The following is a 25,361-nucleotide window of genomic DNA, read 5'->3' as shown; positions in this document are numbered from 1 at the left end:
TTTACATACCCATTGAGCTAGAAATAGACCTCATCCCCGAGCAAAATTTGATTCGAAAACGTCGGATCTTCTTGAAACTTTTCAAGAGCACATTAAGCGAAGCGCTGTCGTTTGGGAATGTCGAGCGGCTTCAGTTCTTGCACCAGCTGTTTTGTATACTTTCAGTTTAAGATCTCGAAGTAAATAAATGGCGACGAACCGACTTTCCACGGTCTTCGCGTACACTCTGAGCTCCGGCTGCTATATTTTCTTCTCTGCGTATTGGACGCGGTCTATTCGGTCCAGTATTATCCAATAATGCATGCTGGGTCTCAAGATGGGTGATGGTGTTGCGAATAGTACGCTGAGTAGGCCGATTATTTTGATATGTTTTCGTTACCGAACGAGAATTTTCGCAGTAAAGTTGAAGACGTTGTTCAGGCGTAAGTCTTTACACGCGTGATCTGTCGAAAAAAAAATTGAAAAAAATACCTCTACTTGGATCACCCGTTAGTTTGTAAGAACTAACATCTTTGCAAAATAATTGGTCCTAGACACATAAATATATTATTTCTACATGAAAGTCTTTCTCTGATAGGACCACCTCCATATCGAATAATTAGTTACTAGGTTTCAAAAAGTACATCCCTAACTTGTCAAAACTGCTTAAATATTTACTTACAAAATTTGTTTGCATAACTACAAAAATAAAATAAATAAAAGCAAAACAGCTAATAAAAAACGCACAAATTAAAGACTCATAAAGATAAATAATACCAAAAAATAACACGTTCTTTTTTCGAATGATTTCTTATTGCAACACGTGTCCCACACACCTACAAATGTCATAAGGAGGCCGTCTCCCAGTGCTGGACTTTACTTTATTGGACTGGATTATGAATTCTGATTTGGATTACGTGCCGTCGCCAGGAAGATGAAACGTCACGTCAACATGACCGCAGGCAAATAAATAGATATGGATATATGTACATACATACATATATATGTAAGTACACACACACATACAAATAATATCCGTATATTACTTTCTACTGTACTTTAAATGAATACATAAACAGTTGTAGTCGTATTTAGTTATATGTGTGAGTGTACACTTGAGAGGTGATACCAATATGTCGAGGCGCACTTCTTGCTCCTTCCTCTCCCCTCGGTGTCCACAATTGTTTGGTCTCACGTAAAGATCAAATATCGCAATGTGATGCATTGCCGCACGTTGTGGCGAGATAAAATCGCATATCTACACAATTTTGTTTGTATTTTTTGTATTTCTAGCGCTTTGCTCGCACCGCCCGCACTTTTTTAATGTTTATTAGTATTTTTTTTTTTTTTTACTTTGACAGTATGTGTGACGGCTCATGCTTGCCGCCGTCAATGTTGCAACTATTATTTGTTTTTGTTTTGCTTTGTCGGGGTTTTGTCTTTATAGGAGATAACGCTCCGAATGCACTAATTTGATGCAATGGGTGCTTGGGCACAAGCGATACAAAAGTAAACAAAATATTTCATTACACAATACACACACGCCACATGGCATATGCCATAAAGGCACGAAATGAAGGAAGATAATTTTTGACTTACCAAGAGTTGTCTTCAAAGTCTTAGCGGCCGTACGTTGATTTTTGTACTATTTAAAATCCTTTATTAAATTCAATTGTCTAAGAAATCGATTTTTGCTGTGCTGCTGAATAGCTGAATTTCAAATTATTATGAAAATGGTTATACGCACATTTGATCTACTTTTTGCACGGTTAACTAGGACGGTAAATATAGAAGTAAAGCCGTGTCGTTTCGGCCATTTTTAATTTTTCGTTTGCTTTTGCCATTTTATGGTCGTAATTATCATCCTGTGCTCGCTATTCATCGCATTGTTCAAGAGCCAATAATATAAAGTATTGCTGCCCTTCAGGCAGGTGTTGCTGAAGACAGCAATTTGTCGATACTAAGACGTTCTCAAGAATTTGGACTGTCTTAAACCGCAACCTGGCGGATTTTGAGAAAGAATAATTGGGCTTTCATCAGTATAAAATTGTTCTCACTCATGAACTGAAGACATTGACCGTAAACGTCATAAATTTGTTGATTTTGCCTTGGAACACCTTCAAAACGGTAACGATTTTTTATGAAAATATTTTCTCCAATGAGGCTTTCTTTCTTCTGAGTGGTGCGGTGAATAAAAACAACTGTCGATTCTGGTGCGCAGAACATCCACAAATTGTTCATGAACAACGATTACATTCACCAATTCAATGTACAGCAAAAGGCTCCACAAACTCTCCCACGCGTGACGGGGTTGGAAACATTGATCATCACCGACATGATGTACGGATGGGTCGAAATCTTCAGCGCGACGTGTAAAACTACGCTGGTCACTGAAAAAAGTCCTGTCCAGTGTCTGCCGAAGGTTAGAGAGAAACCTCACAGGTGAACTATGGAACTCTAGGAAAACAGAGCTTCCTGCAGACGTTTATTCAACAAGCCCCGTAGTGGGTCAACTGACGACTGACCGTTGCGTAAAACGGGACCTGCAATATTCAATTCCGAGTTAAGAAAGGCAAAGTGGACTTCATGGAAAAGCTTCTGCAAAAAAGTGGAGTGCTGTCATGAGTACTTTAGGTTCAGGCGTATCCTCGTCTCACCTTCCCGAGCAATACGTCTTCCTTGCCCTTGGCGATGAATTCGTTAAACCCATTTAAATCCGCGGGACCGGATGGCATCATACCAACGCAGCTGCAGTATGCACTAAGGTATCATGCAAGGAACGTTGGCACCTATCTAAGTGAAGTGCATAAGACCGGGTTACAGCCCAGGGTCCTGGAACCGGGTCAGAGTTACGTTCATCCCGAAGGCTGATTGGGGACTCTCACGTTCCGGCCAAGAACTTCCGGCCCATCACCTTCTCCTCCTTCTTACCAAAAACTGTGCAGAGACTCATGGACTGGTACATAAGGAGGCACCTTCGGAGGGACCATTTATCAGGAGCGCAACATGCTTATTGTAAAAGGAAGTCGGTGGATATTACCCTGCATACTATCGTGCCAAGGCTTGAGGAAGCCAATAGGATCAAAGAATTTGCTGTTGGGACCGTCTTTGATATTGAAGGAGCTTTCAATAATGTACTGGCGGAAGCAGTCGTAACTGCTCTGAACGGTCTTGGAATTGAATCAAACCCCAAACTTCTCATTTCTTTTGCAAATTGCGGAAATATCTGGGGCTCATCATGGATAGGAAGCTTTCTTGGAAGCCTTTTTGCCATTTTTGGATTCCAGGGTAATAATCAGGTTGGGATTTTTTTTAAAGCGTTATTTGCTATCAAAATAGTTTGTTTTTGATTCCAGGATAACATTCGTAAGGGAATTTGATCGAACACCTCATTTTGAATTCAAAATTTTCTTCTAAAAACCCCATAAATAAATAACACTCGTTTATTATTGAAATTCAGTTGTTCTTCTTTATTCAAATGTTCGTCTTTCATAATAATTAACTTAATTATTATCTAAAAAAATATATATGTGTATATTTAAAATGTATTTATCGTTCTATTAACAAAAAATAGCATAACTCCAAAGTACTCACTTCTCAGCGTGCGCTTGTTAAAACGAAGTCAACTGCTTGGCATGCTACACACATTTTTTGTTATATCGTCGCCTTTATACATTCTTATACATATATATTTACCGTTATTGCTTCTGAGTCTTTATTTTTATAAATTAATTTATATATGTATCTCAAATAATTAAAAATACAACTAAAAAAAAAGTTGAATAAACTTTAAAGTAAATACATATATATTATATTCAAAGCGCTTACTGGCTAATTGCGAAAAATACTCATATTTCGCGTGCTTTTATAATAGAGATTATAAGCTAAAATGCTAACCAAAAAAAATTAGTTGAATTCGCTTCACTTTCATCAACATGTTTAGTACATTTTTTATAAAAAAAAATCAAAAAATTGCGCTAAAATTAAATATGAAACTATTTTTTTTTATTTAATTAAATTATAAAAAAGGGTATGCTAAATAAAATCGCTTACATTTACGAAAAAAATTTCAAAATAAAAAAATTTAATTAAATTAATTTAAAAGTATAATTTTCAATAAGCAGTTTTGTTGTTGTTTGTATGTAGTAGAAGCAGTATGCGTTACGCCATCAAAGTATTTCAAAGTATAATTCGCTGCTCTGTACTTTGCTTAGTTTCGTTTAGCATTATTGTTGTTTATGACGATGATTATTATCATGTATGTGTTTGTGTGTGTTTGCAAATGTCTTTATAAGCATTAACTGTTTTTACCCTAATCAGCGGCGCCGCGTTCAGCAGCCGTTACGAGTAAAACGCTACCAGTATCAATAATAATAAATTTCTTAATCAATGATCACAACTCTTATTTTAATATGTATGTATGTATATAAAAAAAATTGAATGCTCATTTAGTGTTTTCAATTTTTTTTGCTTGCTTTTCCTTTTTGTTTTTGTTTTCTATAGTAATTGTATATGAAAATGTATAGTTTCAGTATTTGTTTTTGTTTTTACTTATTTTTACTCTCATTAGCAAAAAACTAATAGATTTGAAATTCACAAGCTCAACTCCCTTTATTTTTATATTTTTTTAATAATATTTTATTTTTTTTTTTTATATGGTGTTAAAAAATGTATTTCTTTTTTAGAATGTTAACTTTGCGCATTTTGATTTGTAGGCATTACTTTTAATGGAGTGTTGTTGTTGCATTTTGTTTTTATTTATTTTTTATTTATATTTTTTCGATAATTTGTAGACTTTGCGTTTTTCTTTTTGTTTTTTATTTTCCTCCAATCTCAGTTAACTTTATTTATGTATAATTATTTCTTAACCCTTAAAACATTTGTATACATACATACTATAGTTGAAATATGTATAAAATTCGCGTTTTGATATCGAAGTTAATGTGTAAAATATTTATTTATTTCAATAATTTTATTAAGGCATGTCACAGTGCGTCTCTACACCTGTCTTAATGTGTAAAGAACGCAGTGGCATACCGTTATGTGGCTGCATTGCAAAGGAATCTCAACTCATGTCATCTCATGAGTGTGTGTATTTGTGTGTACAAATGACTGAGCATTGTGTGTGTGTGGAATCGTGTTTTTTGTGTAATCTACTTATTGCTTTTATGTGCGTCTTGTATATTTGTATGTTGGTTGCTTGCAGATTGTAGTTGTAGATATGTATGTATGTGGCTTGCATGTATATGGTGTTGGAGGATGTTGAAGCATCTTAGTTTAGTATTCAGTGGCACTCACGTTGCTATTCGCACTAAAGAAGTGGCTGTAATGAGAGAGAGAGAAAAAAATTTAAATTAATTAAAATTAATTAGCATACAAAAATTGTTTAAAATTTAATTAACATATTTTTTAAATTTATTTTGAAATTTTTACACGCTTTTAAAGTCGCTAAGTTTCCGCTGACAATGTCATAATTACATTAATATACATATCGTCACCTAAAATTCAAAATAACATAACATCACTTTTCATAAGTTTACAGACGAAGAAAAAACGACATAATAGAAACCACTCACATTGAAACAAAATTTTAGTTTTGGTTATAAAGTGGTTATATATTGGTTATAACTGTCAATTGAAGCTGCAAATTTTATGCAACATATACGTAATATGATGTAGTGAATTGTAAGTAATATAAAATATAGTTTCGAATTTTTTGGTGACACATTTTGCATTTTAGGTGACGATATATTTCCTTATCTAGCAATTATACTCTAGGTACTGCTTTTCTGCACAGGCCCAGCAATGGTTTTAGGTACAACGTTTCTGGATAGGCCCTGCAACGGTTTAGGGTACAGCTTTTACGGATAGGCCCTGCACCGGTTTAGGGTACAGCTTTTACGGATAGGCCCTGAAGCGGTTCAAGGCACAGCTTTTACGGATAGGCACTGCAACGGTTTAGGGTACAGCATTCCTGAATGGACCCTGCAACGGTTTAGGGTTCAGCTTTTGTGGATAGGCCCTGCACCGGTTTAAGGTACAGCTTTCGTGGATAGGCCCTGCACCGGTTTAGGGTACAGCTTCTGTGGATAGGCCCTGAAACGGTTTTAGCCACAGCTTTTGTGGATAGGCCCTGCACCGGTTTAGGGTACAGCTTTTCTGGATAGGCCCTGCAACGGTTTAGGGTACAGCTTTTCTGGATAGGCCCTGCAACGGTTTTAGCTACAGCGTTTCTGGATAGGCCCTGCAACGGTTTAGGGTACAGCTTTTCTGGATAGGCCCTGCAACGGTTTTAGCTACAGCGTTTCTGGATAGGCCCTACAGCGTTTCTGGATAGGCCCTGCACCGGTTTAGGGTACAGCTTTTCTGGATAGGCCCTGCACCGGTTTAGGGTACAGCTTTTACGGATAGGCCCTGCAACGGTTTTAGGTACAGCTTTTCTGGATAGGCCCTGCAACGGTTTAGGGTACAGCTTTTCTGGATAGGCCCTGCAACGGTTTAGGGTACAGCTTTTATGGATAAGCCCTGCTACGGTTTAGGGTAGAGCTTTTCTGGATAGCCCCTGAAACGGTTTCGGGTACAGCTTTTATGGATAAGCCCTGCAACGGTTTTAGGTACAGCTTTTCTGGATAGGCCCTGCAACGGTTTAGGGTACAGCTTTTATGGATAGGCCCTGCAACGGTTTAGGGTACAGCTTTTGTGGATAGGCCCTGAAACGGTTTAGGGGTACAGCTTTTGTGGATAGGCCCTGAAACGGTTTTAGCTACAGCTTTTCTGGATAGGCCCTGCAACGGTTTTAGGTACAGCGTTTCTGGATAGGCCCTGCAACGGTTTTAGGTACAGCTTTTCTGGATAGGCCCTGCAAACGGTTTTAGGTACAGCTTTTCTGGATAGGCCCTGCAACGGTTTAGGGTACAGCTTTTCTGGATAGGCCCTGAAACGGTTTAGGGTACAGCTTTAGTGGATAGGCCCTGCAACGGTTTAGGTACAGCTTTTCTGGATAGGCCCTGCAACGGTTTAGGGTACAGCTTTTCTGGATAGGCCCTGCAACGGTTTAGGGTACAGCTTTTCTGGATAGGCCCTGCAACGGTTTTAGGGTACAGCTTTTGTGGATAGGCCCTGCAACGGTTTAGGGTACAGCTTTTCTGGATAGGCCCTGCAACGGTTTAGGGTACAGCTTTTCTGGATAGGCCCTGCAACGGTTTAGGGTACAGCTTTTCTGGATAGGCCCTGCAACGGTTTAGGGTACAGCTTTTGTGGATAGGCCCTGAAACAATTTAGCTACAGCTTTTGTGGATAGGCCCTGCAACGGTTTTAGGTACAGCTTTTCTGGATAGGCCCTGCAACGGTTTAGGGTACAGCTTTAGGTACAGCGTTTCTGGATAGGCCCTGCAACGGTTTAGGGTACAGCTTTTCTGGATAGGACGTGCTACGGTTTAGGGTACAGCTTTAGTGGACAGGCCCTGCAACGGTTTTAGGTACAGCTTTTCTGGATAGGCCCTGAAACGGTTTAGGGTACAGCTTTTGTGGATAGGCCCTGCAACGGTTTAGGGTACAGCGAGTCTGGATAGGCCCTGCAACGGTTTAGGTACAGCTTTCTGGATAGGCCCTGAAACGGTTTAAGGTACAGCTTTCCTGGTTAAACAGTGTGGATAGGCCCTGCAACGGTTTAGGCTACACTTTTGTGGATAGGCCCTTCAACGGTTTAGGTACAGCTTTTTTGGATAGGCCCTGAAACGGTTTAGGTTTTGTGGATAGCCCTGCAACGGTTTAGGTACAGCTTTTGTGATAGGCCCTAAACGGTTTAGGTACAGCCTATTCTGGATAGACCCTGCAACGGTTTTAAGTACAGCTTTTCTGGATAGGCCCTGCAACGGTTTAGGGTACAGCTTTTAAGGATAGGCCCTGAAACGGTTTAGGGTACAGCTTTTATGGATAGGCCCTGAAACGGTTTAGGGTACAGCTTTTGTGGATAGGCTCTGCAACGGTTTTAGATTCAGCGTTTCTGGATAGGCCCTGAAACGTTTTAGGCTACAGCTTTTGTGGATAGGCCCTGAAACGGTTAAGACTACAGCTGAAAACCGTTTCAGGGCCTATCCACAAAAGCTGTAGCTAAACCGTTGCAGGGCCTATCCACAAAAGCTGTAGCTAAACCGTTTCAGGGCCTATCCAGAAAAGCTGTAGCCTAAACCGTTGCAGGGCCTATCCACAAAAGCTGTAGCCTAAACCGTTGCAGGGCCTATCCAGAAAAGCTGTACCCTAAACCGTTTCAGGGCCTATCCACAAAAGCTGTACCCTAAACCGTTTCAGGGCCTATCCACAAAAGCTGTAGCTAAACCGTTTCAGGGCCTATCCACAAAAGCTGTACCCTAAACCGTTGCAGGGCCTATCCAGAAAAGCTGTACCTAAAACCGTTGCAGGGCCTATCCAGAAAAGCTGTACCCTAAACCGTTGCAGGGCCTATCCAGAAAAGCTGTACCCTAAACCGTTGCAGGGCCTATCCACAAAAGCTGTAGCCTAAACCGTTTCAGGGCCTATCCACAAAAGCTGTACCCTAAACCGTTGCAGGGCCTATCCAGAAAAGCTGTACCCTAAACCGTTGCAGGGCCTATTCACAAAAGCTGTACCCTAATTCGAAGCAGGTCCTATCCAGAAAAGCTGTACCTAAAACCGTTGCAGGGCCTATCCACAAAAGCTGTAGCCTAAACCGTTTCAGGGCCTATCCAGAAACGCTGTACCTAAAACCGTTGCAGGGCCTATCCACAAAAGCTGTACCTAAAACCGTTGCAGGGCCTATCCACAAAAGCTGTAGCCTAAACCGTTTCAGGGCCTATCCAGAAAAGCTGTACCCTAAACCGTAGCAGGGCCTATCCAGAAAAGCTGTACCCTAAACCGTTTCAGGGCCTATCCAGAAAAGCTGTACCCTAAACCGTTGCAGGGCCTATCCAGAAAAGCTGTACCTAAAACCGTTTCAGGGCCTATCCAGAAAAGCTGTACCCTAAACCGTTTTGCAGCTGTACCCTAAACCGTTGCAGGGCCTATCCAGAAAAGCTGTACCTAAAACCGTTGCAGGGCCTATCCACTAAAGCTGTACCCTAAACCATTGCAGGGCCTATCCAGAAAAGCTGTACCTAAACCGTTGCAGGGCCTATCCAGAAAAGCTGTACCCTAAACCGTTGCAGGGCCTATCCAGAAAAGCTGTACCCTAAACCGTTGCAGGGCCTATCCAGAAAAGCTGTACCCTAAACCGTTGCAGGGCCTATCCACAAAAGCTGTAGCCTAAACCGTTGCAGGGCCTATCCACAAAAGCTGTACCCTAAACCGTAGCAGTGCCTATCCAGAAAAGCTGAACCTAAAACCGTTGCAGGGCCTATCCACAAAAGCTGTACCCTAAACCGTTGCAGGGCCTATCCAGAAAAGCTGTACCCTAAACCGTTGCAGGGCCTATCCACAAAAGCTGTAGCCTAAAACCGTTTCAGGGCCTATCCAGAAAAGCTGTACCCTAAACCGTTGCAGGGCCTATCCAGAAAAGCTGTAGCCTAAACCGTTGCAGGGCCTATCCAGAAAAGCTGTACCCTAAACCGTTGCAGGGCCTATCCAGAAAAGCTGTATCCTAAACCGTTGCAGGGCCTATCCACAAAAGCTGTACCGTAAACCGTAGCAGGGCCTATCCACAAAAGCTGTACCCTAAACCGTTGCAGGGCCTATCCAGAAAAGCTGTACCTAAACCGTTGCAGGGCCTATCCAGAAAAGCTGTACCCTAAACCGTTGCAGGGCCTATCCACAAAAGCTGTACCCTAAACCGTAGCAGGGCCTATCCAGAAAAGCTGTACCCTAAACCGTTTCAGGGCCTATCCAGAAAAGCTGTACCTAAAACCGTTGCAGGGCCTATCCACTAAAGCTTTACCCTAAACCGTAGCAGGTCCTATCCAGAAAAGCTGTACCCTAAACCGTTGCAGGGCCTATCCAGAAAAGCTGTACCCTAAACCGTTTCAGGGCCTATCCAGAAAGCTGTACCTAAACCGTTGCAGGGCCTATCCACAAAAGCTGTACCTAAACCGTTGCAGGGCCTATCCACAAAAGCTGTACCCTAAACCGTAGCAGGGCCTATCCAGAAAAGCTGTACCCTAAACCGTTGCAGGGCCTATCCACAAAAGCTGTACCTAAAACCGTTGCAGGGCCTATCCACAAAAGCTGTACCTAAACCGTTGCAGGGCCTATCCACAAAAGCTGTACCCTAAACCGTTGCAGGGCCTATCCAGAAAAGCTGTACCCTAAACCGTTGCAGGGCCTATCCACAAAAGCTGTACCCTAAACCGTAGCAGGGCCTACCCAGAAAAACTGTACCCTTATCTGTAGCAGGGCCTATCCAGAAAAGCTGTAGCCTAAACCGTTGCAGGGCCTATCCACAAAAGCTGTACCCTAAACCGTTTCAGGGCCTATCCAGAAAAGCTGTACCCTAAACCGTTGCAGGGCCTATCCACAAAAGCTGTAGCCTAAACCGTTGCAGGGCCTATCCAGAAAAGCTGTACCCTAAACCGTTGCAGGGCCTATCCATAAAAGCTGTACCCTAAACCGTTGCAGGGCCTATCCAGAAAAGCTGTACCCTAAACCGTTGCAGGGCCTATCCACAAAAGCTGTACCCTAAACCGTTGCAGGGCCTATCCAGAAAAGCTGTAGCCTAAACCGTTGCAGGGCCTATCCAGAAAAGCTGTACCCTAAACCGTTGCAGGGCCTATCCAGAAACGCTGTGCCCTAAACCGTTTCAGGGCCTATCCACAAAAGCTGTACCCTAAACCGTTGCAGGGCCTATCCACAAAAGCTGTAGCCTAAACCGTTTCAGGGCCTATCCAGAAAAGCTGTACCCTAAACCGTTTCAGGGCCTATCCAGAAAAGCTGTAGCCCTAAACCGTTTCAGGGCCTATCCAGAAAAGCTGTACCCTAAACCGTTTCAGGGCCTATCCACAAAAGCTGTAGCCTAAACCGTTTCAGGGCCTATCCAGAAAAGCTGTACCCTAAACCGTTTCAGGGCCTATCCACAAAAGCTGTAGCCTAAACCGTTTCAGGGCCTACAAAAGCTGTACCTAAAACCGTTGCAGGGCCTATCCACAAAAGCTGTAGCCTAAACCGTTTCAGGGCCTAAAAGCTGTGGCTAGATTCTCGCTATTTAATATAAGTCTCTTTTAGTTCATTTTTAGTTGAAATATGTTTCAATAAATAACACAATTTTCTACAAAATTGGTTGATTTCTTAAATAGAAAAAGTTTCTATAATAATATTTCATTAACAAACTTAAGCCAGTCTGCTGCTGAACCATTCAATAACACCAATTATTTTTTACACTAAATTTCCAGTTATTTTGTCAACCAAACAAATACTTTTTAATGTTGGCTGACGAAATTGTTGCGTTTTCTTTTACTTATATTTTTAATGGCAATCAATAAATTGCTACTATTTGCATATTTAATTATTTAAAGTCAAATTTTTGCAGTTTGTGGTCGTGCTTGACCTATTGAGAGCGCGTTACGAAATTATCGGAAATGCTCAATGCTCAATTAGCCAATAAGTGCATTCTCCGAGAAAAAGAAATAGTAAATATACCTTTGCTTTATTTTTGTATAGCATGCAATAATTGTCGCGCTTAAATGTTGACGATTATAAAAGTCAGCGTTATGTGGCGTCACAAACTCAGCTGCAGAATAGAACGCAAATGAAAATGTGCGTAATGTGTGTAACAATATAGGGGCAACCAGTGTTTTGATATAAATTTATACTATGCACAACATACATATGTGTATAAATTGTGACAAAAAAGCACCCCGAAAATGTATTTAAATTCGCCGGGTAAATGATATCGTCATGGTAAACGTTCTCTCGTCTCCGACGCTTCCTTCTAGGTGTTACAAACTTCGTGTCAAACTTAATATACCCGGTTTAGGATATAAAAAAGTGGTTAGGAGATACACTCAATATTTAAAGTTTTCGTGAAATCCATAGGTTATTCACCTATACATATATGCAGAAGCAGCAGGTGTTTCCTAAAAACTTAAATAAATTTTATGTGGAAGGAATGGCAGCCGAGTCTTTTATTAGTATTTAATCCAAATGCTAATTTTTTCACAATTGGTGGATGTTTAGAATCCAGCTATTCTGCTTGATGGAAATCAATTTCACTTTCAAAAGTTTATGCTATAGCTAGTTGAGACTAGTTTTTTCAAAGCACGTAAGTATTTCTTATTTACAGATGCCCTGCTAATTACCTACTCTTCCGTCTAATCGTCGCTGCTGGCCGACATGTCGTATGAGTAACATTTATTTGATTAAATTAAAAACGGAGACGACGACTGCGATCAATGTGGCAGCGCGCTTTATGGTGTGACACATTTGTCACTTATGCTCTCATTAACTTTCCGCTTGTTTTGCTTTTTGTTTGTTTGTTTGTTTTCGCAATTGCAATGAGAGGTAATGCAACAAGTGCACGATGCATATGTATGCGTGTATGTGTATTTTTGCAGTTATCAACAGAAATGTGCGAGCTTTTCGGGGTTTCCATTCATGCTTTTCAGTTCATTAACTGTATTGTTCCGCCGTTGCTGCAGTTCATTCATAAAGCGGAAGTTACTGCCCAATTATAGGTACGCATGTGGAGATTTGGTTTATGGCAAAGTGAATGCTTAAGCATAAATGTACATATGTACATACATATGTATACATATATCACATACTGGTATGTAAGTATGTTTAAATAGTAAATTATGAATGAACGCTTGTGCCTAATTTCCGTGCTGTCTCTAATTAACCAATATTTAGCAAACAAAATAAACGTACAATTGTACAACAACAACTATAACAACACAAATAGCAACAAAGTTGTAGAATTGTGCAATATATTTATGTCACCACGGCTATGACGCTCATTGAGCTAAATTCGCTGATAATGAATGAAAGGCACGCAAGCGCAACATTTGGCACAAACTCGTACACACACACACACACTCACGCAAGAGCAAAAGCATTCACTTGCGATAAATTAATCTACACTTAGCGCGTGTGATTCATGCAATCAACAGCAAAATGAAAACAACACAACACAACACATACATATACAAAGAAGTTCTTAAATTTACTTATATGACCATATAGTAGGGTATGTGGGGTATACAACGCAGAGCATGCAAAAACAAAAACAAAATATGACAGAAATTTCTCATTGCCTCATTCAAATATTTTGAGTTTCAAAGCGACAACAAGCGCTTTGCCTACTGCTCTAAATTAGATTTTGAAGCTCAGCCTATCAAATATTTATACTGTGCGCACACTGCAGCAGCGCTATAAATAGTAAATGTTATCAAAATTGAAAAAAATATATATATATTTAAAAAAATTAGAATTGAAGCAGCGAAAACATAAAGTTAGGCTGCGCCAAAGGTATAATACCCTTCACAAATAAACTAGTTTTCATACGATGCAAGTATCTGATTATGATCGGTCAGTTTTTATGGCAGCTATATGCTATAGTAACCCGATCTGAACAATTTCTTCGCAGATTATACCATTATCTTAGACAATAATATACAATAAATATAAATTTCTTGAAGATATCTCTTCGAACAAAAAAAATTTCCTTTCAAACACTGAATTCCGATCGTTCAGTTTGTATGACAGCTAAGTTATATAGTGGTCTAAAATTAGTTGTTCCAACAAATGAGCAGCTTCTTGGGGAGAAAAAAACGTGTGCCAAGTTTCACATCCATATCTCAAAAACTTAGGGACTAATTAGCTTGTATACAGAGAGACTGACAGAGAAACATGGCTAATTATTCCTTTATTTTCACGATTCCTTCTGGCTATTACTAACTTTGGAACTTGACTTTAACAACTGTTTCGAGGCTTGGAAAAAACGTTGGCACAAGTGTATTGTGAACAAGGAGGACTACTTTGAGGGAGGCGACATAGATTTTCAAGAATTAATTAAGAATTTAAAATTATGAACAAAGTCTTACTATTTTTTGCCCATAGTAGTATACCTAGTTCTTCTTCTTCTTTAGCCGAATTTTCAAACGCGCGCCAGTCGTTCTTCTTGTTCAGGCTATAATAAATTAGAATAGAAAAAAAACACACACATCCCCCTCTTTCTAAGCAGTCGCTCATCACTTTCCGATAATGAAATCGGCGCTTGTAATTAAAAGTGTACGCTTTTTAGCTGATAAATAGCGCACAAGATGAGTTCTGGTTTCGAAAAAATTACAGCAATAAAAACAAAAACCAAATGTATATTTCCACAAGTGAAAATGTTCATAATTTCAGCATTGAAACGAAAAACTGTTTCTCGCTATTTACTTGTATGCCGCCACAACTATTACCACTCAATTTGTTTTTTATTTTTCCTGAGAATAAGAATCAACATTTATGTTTTGTTGAAAGCAGCCGCCAACGCGCTTGGCGACACACTACTACTCTTTAATGAATAAATAAATATACATACATACATATGTATACAGATACTTGTTGATTGCCACAGATGCGCAACCAAGCAACTGGCGGTTGAAACTAGCTGCCGACGCCGCCGAACCACAAGTCATTTGGACGGAATTTTGTCAAGTGTTTTGTAATTGAAATTGAAATGGAAATGGAAATGTCACAAAGCCGACGACGACGACGACGATGACAATAAAATGATCTCAGCGAATTACTTTTTTCTGCGCCAGTTAGATTTTTTTCTTCTGCACATGTGCTTGGTGTTGTTGCTATAGTCTTTTAATATTTATAATGTGTGCAACAACAACATAAAGTACGCGCTACAAGTAACCATTTAAGTGATGATAAGATAAAGTAAATAAATAGTCAATTTTTACATCACTAATATGCATATGTATCTGTGTATGTATGTATACAATTATATATGTATGTATAGTATATATACATATATTATTTATACATACAAACATTAGTGGACTAATAGAAGGTTCACACAAGGTTCGCAGTGAGGTTAATTGATGTAGGCAGTTGCACTTTATGCTCTTATCAAAACCGGCATTTTTCGAAGCCTCATGGACTCATTGGACTGGGTGCATAGTGCAGCAAGTTGCAGAGATGCAAACAGTTAAGTTCAGTGATAATATACATATATATTCACATAATTTATGAGTGCATTTATGTCAACATTTACCAGTTTTCTTCTTTTTATACACATTTGCACCATACAACACTATTTGATTACCCTTATTCTTTGTACTCGAAGTTAACTGATTTCTTGTTTCTTCTAAATTCAGGTGACAGGAATCTCTGGCCTCAAGGAGTAATAGGTAAATCCAAATTTAAGAAATTTTGAAGCACTTATAGCATTGATTTTAGAGGCTTTCTAATGTACTAAATCTCCATTTATTCAACCGATGGCTTCAAAAGGTGCCTATCCGAGTGGTAGAGATACAGCCTTGAGAAGAACTTTTGTGCGCTCGAGGCTAGCTAGGCGTTTTTCTCGAAACTTTTTGAAGTCGGTTGGCAAGATTTTTCGAAAACTACTCAACCGATCTTCATGAAATTTTACACAGATATTTGAAATACAATTATTAAAACTTGGACGAAGGATTTTTTTCGATTACAATTATTTGAATTAACATTTTTTTGAATTTTTTTTCACTGAATTTTTAATTTTTTTTTTTGTAAAAATGTCTGGCAAAAATCGAATTTTCAGCTTTTTCCTTCGTCAAAGTTTTGAGTTAAGGTTTTAACTAAAATACGTATTTCTTTTTACTTTAGATGATCCTGTAAAGAGTTATCCTGCCTGTGCGGGCGCATCTTTTTTCCGAGGGGTCACCGGAAATGGCGTTGCAATGGCCGAGTTTTAAATATTTTTTTCAAAAATTTTAGAATTGCTTTATTACTAGCGTATGCTTGTAACAATAAAAAATTCTAATAAAATATTTATTTTCTTATGAGCAAAAAATTGTTGAAAAAACACTGTTTTCTAAACCCTAAAGGAATGCGAGTAAATGGTGAAAAGTGAGAAATATAAATAATTCAAAACATGTTTACTAAAAATTTATTATAACAATTATTATATTATCAAATATTATTATTTATGTGGAATAAATTAGAAAAATCACCATTAATGTGGTATATTTATTTATTTGATATGATTTTCAGCTTTGGAATCGGTAAGGTATATACGAATCTCACATTTTTAAGTAAAAAAAATTTTAGTGTCACATTTCTTTAAAACTGAAATTTCGCGAAATCTTAAAGAGAAGAAAAAGTTGCTTCGTCGTGTTTTATCACACTATATGCAAATATATAAGTTACCACCATCAAACGACGCGTAATCAGTACAGCCGCTTATGGATAACACCTCAAACAATAAAATGCAAAATAAAAAATTTTAATAACAATACTGTCGGCAAAAAATTTGCAAAAGTCAAATACTGATTAAAAGCATAGTGTTGTATGTGTAAACAATTTAGCTTATCAGCGCTTGTTATTTTCTTTTGGTATTTTTGAAGTATGAGTTACTATTTGCGAACACATATGTACTATACATACATATATCGTCACCTAAACTGCAAAATAAAGTAACATCACTTTTTATAAGTTTACAGGCGCAGGAAAAATGATATAGAAACAACTCAAGTTGAAACAACATTTGAGTATTGGTTATAAAATGGTTATATATTGGTTATATATAGGTTATGTATTGGTTATATTTGACAGCGGAAGCTGAAAATTTTATGCTATATACATATGTATGTATATGTAATATGATGTAGCGAATCGTAAGGAATAAAAAACTCAATTTCGATTTTTTTCGATTTCGATGATACGTTGTTTTGCATTTTAGGTGGCGATATGTATGTAAATATTAATATATATTTATATATATATATGTACCTATAATATATCTAAATATCTTGAAAGTATTTCAAAGTCATTTAAGTTAGTATACATTGGCATTGGCGATAGCAGACAAAATAAAGAATTCTAACGACTGGTCGCACATTATACATGATATTTACATATTGTATATAATATGCATAAGTAAATGTAGATATAAAATAAAATACATAATTTATTGCCGCATTTTATGTATGTATCTATGAATATATGTAATTATTTTTAACTTATATTCTTATACACTTTTTTGTATAAATGAGGTTTTCGAAACAAATACATCGCTGATTTCAACCTCAAATCACAAACTATAATAATGGACCATAAATTGTGCCATTTTTAGATTTATTTTTTGGTTAATTTATACATATTTAAGTATAAATAATTTTTTGTCTAAATTTAAATTCAAGTGTCATGTCATAAGGAGGCTAAACAATAGATTTAATTTGGCAGTTCATTTCATTTTCGCAGTATCCATACAGAAAAATAACTCATAACATTTTTAACTTATGGCAGCTGTTTTTTGGAGATTCTAATTTCGAGTTTCAGCTGCAGGCGTAGCAAAAGAACCGCCGCCTTCGATTCGCCTACACTTAAATAGTAACACAAAAAATACACAGGTGCTACAAATTTCACATAATTTGAAAAAAAAACAAGAAAAATATTAATACCGCTTGTACAGAGTTATACTCGTAATACCATTTACAAACGAAAAGGTTTTTCACTCAAGAACTTGATTAAGACCAGTCAGTTTGTATGACAGATATATGCTATAGTGCTCCGATGACTTTTTTGAGAGAAAACGAAGTGTTTTTGAGAAGTTCGGCTATCGGTATGATTTTGAGAGAAAAGGAAGTGTTCACAATTTCATATACAAGTATTTATCTCTAAATTTGAGATGACCAGCTCATGTATATACAGACAGAAAGGCAGACGAACACCGGCTAAATCGACTCAGCTCGTGGCGCTAATCATTTATATATATTTTTAATACGGTACCCATCATTCCTTTTTGGTGTTATACACTTCTTTTCAAACTTAATTTATGTACTCTGTTCAGGGTATAAAAGGAAATTGTATCATGCCACATAAGTGAGCTATCTTAAGTAAGTTAAGCGTATTTTATAGGAATTGGCACGCTGAAGAATTAGTGGAATAGTGGGCGGCTAATCTGTTTAAAGAATATTGTTTAGTAGACACCTCAAAACTCCGTTTAAGCTACGGCATTCGCCACTTAACATTAGCAATTTATCTTAAGACCGCAGATCCAAAAGCAATCTTCTATATTCGCACCTCAATATATGAATTCTGCAGCTCAGTTCATTGAACAGTTGGGGAAAGCAAATTTTAGCATTTTATGATGCGAATTTATGGTGTAGAAAACCCAAAACGCCTACACAAAAATAAGAATAAAATTAGCAAACAATCACTTAAAGAACCTGTTGTCTAAGACTCTGGCATATGAAGTATGTAGGTATGTAAGTTTAAAGTCCAAAAAGTATAACAAAAAATTAAAAAACAAATAGCGAAAATAAAAAACCAAATAAGAATAACACAAAAATTAAGTAATAAAAATAAATAAAAAAATAAAGAAAAAAATAAAAGAACAAAACTAAAAAAAAATTGAAAAAAACATAAAAAATAAAAAAAAAACTAAAACAAAAACAAAAAAATTTAAAAAGGGATAATAAAAACATAAAAAATTAAAAAAAAATAAAAAAACAATTTAAAAAAGATCAAATTAAAAAAACAGAAAACAAGTTCAAAAAACAAATATATAAAAAAAATCAAATAAAAATATTAAAAAAAATAATTTTTTTTTAAATATTTATAATAGAACTGCAAACAATCTAAAAAAAATTCCAAAAATAAAATACAATTATCGACAAACTCACACCTCCGTATATAAATGACATTTTCACAGCGAAGACGAAATATGTAAGCAAGAATTACAAAAAAGGTAAAGGCCATAAGGCGTCAATGGTGTTGAAGAATTTGGCGCTGCGACGCTGGCTACCTCTAAAGACGAATTGGTCGGGCTGCGCAATACAGGTAGCCAAACACTTGATATACAACGAATTCTGCTTACAAACATACATATAAATATATATATGTATGTATATTCACACATAAGGTACATATATGTGCAAGTATGTACATTGCATAGCGAGACTGACCAAAAACCTGATAAATAACTAGAAGAGTTTGTACGTGCATGCATACATATTTTCAAGACGAATTTAAGCAGCAAGAAGTTGGTTGCTAGTCCGACAGGTTTGCCTTAAAGTAGTTATCTGCATTTACATTTATCTATACGTAAGTATGCATAACGAACGAGTTAAGACCTGTCTGCTGCGCGGCTTTTGCATTTTTTACGTATCGAACCCTTTATGCCCAGTCTTAAGGTGTCTTTATGCCCACATAAAAGCTGGTAAAATTTGCATAAGAAAATGTTCAGCTTTTTTATTGCCTGCCACTTGCATTATTTATTTATTTATTTCAGTCTTCATACCTCTTTCTGCCTCACTAAAGTTATGGACTGGAACTTCTTAAAGCCATGAACTTGTTGCTACAAAAAATTGTTTCACTCACAGTTTTTTTTAAATATTTTTTCTGGTTTGTGCCATGAACAGCGAATGGCTCAAAAAATGTATAAAAAATTTAAACGAGCCCGTAAAACCAGTTTTAATGTGCGCACACACACACATATATGTACTTATGTATATGTATGTGAGTATAGGTATGCACATATAAAGGTGAAGAGCAGAGCGCACCTCGAATTTCACATGGAAACAGAATATTTCAGCAGTGTAGGGTAGAAGAATGAAGAATACGAAGAAAAAGCAGAAGCAGAAGACGCCGGCGAAGCAACGAACCAGCAAACCATCGAATCAGTGAAGCACTTCACTTAACTGCTCAAACGAATGCATGGCGAAGACAAAAGACTGTAGCAAACACTGTATAATGCATGCATGCACACATACATACACACATACATACACACACATATACATATATACACATGCAATGTCGCTCTGCATATTTAAGTGCCGCCAATGAAGCCAAATTGCTTGGTATAATTTGGGCAGAGCGTGAGCAGTAGTTTGAAACTAAAAGTTGCAGTTGCAACAAACCATCACTACTGCCGCGTAGCAAGCTGCTGCTGGTATTTGCAACCACATACAAAGCCAGCTAGCTTTATGCGTACAAGAACGTGTACGGCTTGTAGAGCAGCGCATGAGTAAGTCGGTAGGTAATTTTGGATAGGGTTCACTGCGCCAAAAACAGCGGCAACACACAGGCTGGCAGGCAGGCAGCCACCATTTCTACGAAGAAACGTCAGCACTATTATGCGCATGCGCGGCGGCGATTATTGTAGCGCATTAGTGCTTGCAAGTTTCGCAATAAACACCAGTCATACTTTCCATTTTTTTAAAATATTTATATTATATTATGTATATTTGTATACATATTTGCAAATTACTTACCAAAGATGAAATTGAGAGGCTGAAATTCCCGGCGCGATTCCCCTCTCCCCTCGTCGCCCCCTCGCCTATACCAAAAGTTGGTAGCAACAACACAAGCAGCAGCAGCTGTCCGCGGAAGAGTTCGCTATTCGTTCATGTCAAGCCCGTGGTGGCAAGGCAGGAAACACGTATGTACAGCCGTCACTGACGTGAGAGGCCAAAGTGCACAAGCGCTACCACGAAAGTGCAGCATGGCAATTGTTGGAAAATAATGAATGCAACGCAAAAGGCAAGAAAAGCAAAGCAAAAATTTTTCGTTTGAAAATTCTTCAAACAAAGAGCAGAAGTTGTTGGTTAAGTGAAACCGAATAAACGAAAAAATAAATAAAAACAATAATAATAATGAGAAAAAATTATTAAAATAATTTAAAAAAATATGAAAAAACAAACCAAAAAAAAACGAAAAATGTCGGTTGAGTGATGCTCAATGAAGCAAAAAATTACAACAAAACAAAAATTAGAAGAAATACAAAAAAATGTATTAAAATAAAAAAAACTAAAGTACTCAAAGAATAATATAATAAAAGAATAATATAATAAAAAAATTATCGAAAAAAAATAAATAAAAAATTATTAAAAAACGAATTTAAAAACCATAAACCGCAACTTGTTGGTTGAGTAAAGCTCAATGAAGGAATAAAAACAATTAATACAAAATTAAAGGAAAAAAATAAAAATTAATGAAGTTATAAAAAAAATAAAAAAAAACAATCAAACATCTATCAAAAAAAATTGTGATAATGAAAAAGTTCAAACTGACCAAATTAAACAAAACAAAAGCACTCGGTTAGAGCGCTCAACAACAATGGGAGCACTCCACAATCCACTCAATGAAATTACCGATTGTTTTTTGGAGTTGCCCAGCTGTTGACGACTGGAGCGTGATTGTTGTAGACGCTGCTGTCTTTTGCGTAACACCAGGGGTGACTCTTTCGTCTCTGCCATTAGCTGCGTTGGTGTGCGTGCGGCGTATCGCGTTGCGTTTGTATTAGTGTCACATAAAATAAATTGCGCTGGTATTTTTTGATACGCTCTCTTTTGTATTGAAACCAATTGAGCGCAGAATTTTTTGAGCATTTTCTTTTTTGGAACTTCGTTCAGGAAATGTTTGCATGTTCATTGTTTGACCGCGAAATAGATTAGTACTAAAAATACCCACTTGTGGCTAAGTGGTAGAGCACGGTAACCACATATTGTAATGGGATTTTTTGGGGGGTTTCTGTACTTAAATGCGAATTAATATTAAAAAAAATATATTAAAATTCAAAAATATGAATTTTAAAAGATTTAATTGTCATAAAATTGTAAAAATAAAAAAAAATTTGAAAAAATTAAATTGAAACACAAAATTAAATTAAAAAAAATTGAATTAAATAAGAAAAATTAATTTAAAAATTCATATTTTAAAATGTCATATTTTAAAGAATAGTTATTTTTTGTTCATGAAATTACCAACACATTATGATATTTTGGGTCAGATATGGTCTTATTTGTTGAGTTGTATATTTCAGAATCTTTATAATATTTATACATTACGTAAAAAAGCATTTTCCAGGTTATTTTCTCAAGGCAATTATGGTATATAACCATATTGAGACCACGCTTTCGTTAGAACATGAATTTTTATGACAGACTGTAGGTCAAAAATATTAATAAAAAAGCATAAAAATTCAAAGTGAGCTTAAAACCTTTGAAAGAAACAAACATCAAAGTATTTTTTGTTGTTTTAGAGAAAAAATATCACCGAAAACCATATTATTCGAAAATATAAATACCGTTTTAGCTGCAGACCTATTATTATATCATAAAATCAGGGTTATATACACTGTTATTAACCTCTGAACGACAGAGAAATTTGTTAGTGAAGCTTTCTTCATCCAGAAATACAAAATAGTGCGACACAAATTATCGAGAAGAAATCGCCATTAGAAATAACATTTTTGATTTTGAACGTTAAGCATAGGATTTGAACATCCAACTCAGAGATTAGTATTCACTTACATCACATTTAACGGGTAGTAGCCGTTATGTGGTTGGTTTCGATAATTCAATGCATTTGCGAGTACCTAATCATAAACAAAGTGAAGTCTAACCGAGTAGAAAGTACCGATGGAAACTACAGACTAACGAAGCACTCTAAAGAGCTGATAAGCCGTCGATTATCAAACCACATGTGTATAATATAGCGGTATGTAGTATAAATACTTATTATAATCATTTTTGTTTAAACACGTTTCAAAAATTGCAAATTCATCATTAAACCAATATACTGTTATATATGGAAAAATATGAATTGATTATGAAGTATACATACAGACAGAGGTAGTTATATATACAGTAAAATTTGTTTAGACCTACCCATCTCTTAAACCACCCATTTATAAAAAAAAAAAGTACTTGCTACATACCCATTTGCGGCCACTAAGCGGCGAACTGTTCTTTGCTGCTCGAATTTTCGCCAATTTCACGCGCCAAATCCGATATCACCTCCTTATAGATCAATGGATCGATATTCTTGCCCAACTGATACAGCAGGAACCAATCACCGATATTACATTTATTTGCCACAGCTTCGACCTCATCGCTTTCGGCCAAACGGGAACGGGCACGCAACAACAAATGACGTAGTTTCGGTCCCATTATAACAGCCATACGATAAACCAGCGAAATACCAGATAATATGCTCAAAATGATGAACCAGAACCACAGGAATACATAGATTTTCTCATTGACAATATTCAGCGGCAACACACAAAGACCGTCGAACTTTTGCACCGAACCAGATGGACCGTATTTGTGGAATGTGCATTTGGTGACTTTCGGAAAGACACGCGCCATCGGATCGACACGTTGATCCGGTTCCATTTCGGTGAATTTCAATACATCACTGCCGTATGTAGAGAATTCACCATCCAAAAAGAAGTCCACAAAGAATATTTGACCAATAACATTGACGAAATTCAATGCTTCACAAACGAAGAAACGGAATGCATAGAAATTGTGACGTGTCAAATTGTTGGAGAAATATTCGACCAATATCTTTTTACGATCATTTTTACACTCCTCATTCACAATGGGACTATTCAAATCCATCACGAGCATTTTGAGGCGACCACCTTCCCATGATTTCCACAAATAGCGTGGCACATAGAACATAATGGCCTGGAAGAAGAGCACAAAACATACCCACTGATAGTATTTGTGATATTTCACCTCATCCTCGCCATCTATATGCGAACCGACGCCCGGTTGTACAACATCGCGTCCGGTAACGCCGGTCAAACGTTCCGGTACGGTGAATGTAGAGTAAATCCAGCAATATGTGTCCATAACGCCGAGTGGAATTTCATCGACAATACAATCGATGGGATCACCAATGTATTGGCGCGAGGTGACGAGCAGCGAGAAGGCGATCAATATGATCACCGTCGCCTTGTAGTGCATGCGGAAGACATTGTTATCGATGCAGACTTGATCGATCTTCAGCAGCCCCTTGACGGAGCCGAACACATCAAACATTTTGACGCTTTATTGCTTATGTACAATGTAAAGTTTTGAAACTACTTATATTAAAATGATGTCCGTTATGACACGGGAATGTTGTTGCAAGTACTGTGTTACGACAAAAAGGCAGTAGTTTGGGAGTAGGTGCTTGCAATGGTAATACTTTCGTTGCAGTTTTTAGTACACACTTGTATTGTTGTTGTTGTTGTTGTATTTTTGTTACTTTACTTTCCACGCAATTTTGCCTGCACGACGCATTGACGTTACCGCAGCTCGTTGCTTTATTCACTTATTATGGCAGTGTCGATCAGCAGTTTGGTTCCACGCGCCCAAAAAACACAGCTTTTTTCATTCAGAGTTTCATCATCATGTATTTGCCCTAAACAAACTCGCAAAACATTTTCGCTTTTATTCAAATTGTCACACAACACAAAACTGTTTACTTCGCGATAAATTGCATGGCTTTTTTTTGCTTTCTTTTTTCGTTATTTTTTTTTATGTTACTCTTGATTTAACCTCGCGAGTTTCCTTTCGTCGGCGCGAAGTAGTGACACGCACAGCGTTTTGTTTAGATTATTGTATGAAATATTCACTGAATATTATTGAAACTTTATGGCCGCTGTTGATTTACTATAAACATTCGCACACTTGCACTTCCAAATACAAAACGTCGTTTGTCGCCGAGGGGGGCCTGTCTGTCTGTCTTTGCGTGCCCCTGTTGTGTTGTTTGATTGGCTTGAGACACACTTGGTCCAACAACCGTATGTGTCTGTTCGTTTGAACACACTTTCTGTATGCTGTTTTATGTAATTACGCCGTTGCACCGCGGCACAAAGCGTACACTTCGAATAGAAAATTAAAACTGTTTAGTAGATTGCGAGCACCAGCGGACGCTGATAGAAAGGCACGTCGAAAAAGATGTATGAAAAAGTACACATATAGGCGACAAGCGGCAGGCAGCATAATGCCGCGTTTCGTGGAGTTTTGAGTTGTTTGCCCGCCAATTGAGTGGCTTCTACGCGCTGTGCTTGTGTTGGTGTGCGCTGTGGTGTGAGTAAAGTCACACAGCTGACGACGGAACTCACTAACACATATGAGTAGCCAATTTGAACGCAATTGTGTGCGTGTTTCCAGAGTGTGCGTGTGTGTGTGTTGGCGGTTTGCTACCGTGCTCCGCTGTCGCTCTGCATTAAGCCCGTTTTGGTGTCAAAGAGCAGGCTGAGCTTAAAGTGCTCACCACAACAACGAGCTTATAAAATGAAAAGGCGAGTGCCTTACTTATTTGCTCAGCGTGCTCTATCTCGCGTTTCATGTAATTACGTATGGATGGATGGCATTTCGGCTTAAAAGATGCTCGCTCGAAAATGTATCTTGCAGTTGCAAACTCGTTTTTATACCAGTTTTTGAGTTGAGTGCATATTCGGAAAGGGTTTTTGTGGTTGTTGAGCGCGTTTTAACATCCCTGCT

General features: G+C 37.6%; 1 protein-coding gene and 1 long non-coding RNA gene across 3 annotated transcripts in view; one reads left to right on the top strand and one right to left on the bottom strand.

Annotated features, from left to right (window-relative positions):
- The window catches only part of LOC126759582 (uncharacterized), a 113,973-nt gene extending 97,949 nt beyond the window's left edge, over window positions 1-16,024 (top strand). Inside the window, exons 3-5 of one of the 2 annotated variants that reach the window (XR_007667022.1) lie at window positions 832-985; window positions 15,252-15,284; window positions 15,739-16,024. This is a non-coding gene — a long non-coding RNA (uncharacterized LOC126759582). Of the gene's footprint in view, window positions 1-831; window positions 986-15,251; window positions 15,285-15,333 lie in introns of both variants that reach the window. The other variant, XR_007667023.1, reaches the window with a different exon arrangement.
- On the bottom strand, window positions 3,422-24,795 carry LOC126759539 (innexin inx2). Its single transcript, XM_050474404.1, has 2 exons — window positions 22,799-24,795; window positions 3,422-5,302 (listed from the first exon to the last, which is right to left on the bottom strand). Exon 1 carries the CDS (start codon window positions 23,907-23,909, stop codon window positions 22,812-22,814), a length of 1,098 nt encoding a protein of 365 aa, XP_050330361.1. The 5' UTR covers window positions 23,910-24,795; the 3' UTR covers window positions 3,422-5,302; window positions 22,799-22,811.
- Between the last annotated feature and the right edge of the window lie 566 nt (window positions 24,796-25,361).

This window comes from Bactrocera neohumeralis, chromosome 5 (genome assembly GCF_024586455.1).
Source record: "Bactrocera neohumeralis isolate Rockhampton chromosome 5, APGP_CSIRO_Bneo_wtdbg2-racon-allhic-juicebox.fasta_v2, whole genome shotgun sequence".
NCBI lineage: Eukaryota > Metazoa > Arthropoda > Insecta > Diptera > Tephritidae > Bactrocera > Bactrocera neohumeralis.
The sequence above is the reverse complement of the archived record's forward strand: the minus strand, read 5'-3'. Positions and strand labels throughout refer to the sequence as shown.

What these genes read in the sequence shown, in the direction of transcription:
- LOC126759539 (XM_050474404.1), bottom strand. Translation starts at nt 23,909, where the DNA reads ATGTTTGATGTGTTCGGCTCCGTCAAGGGGCTGCTGAAGATCGATCAA.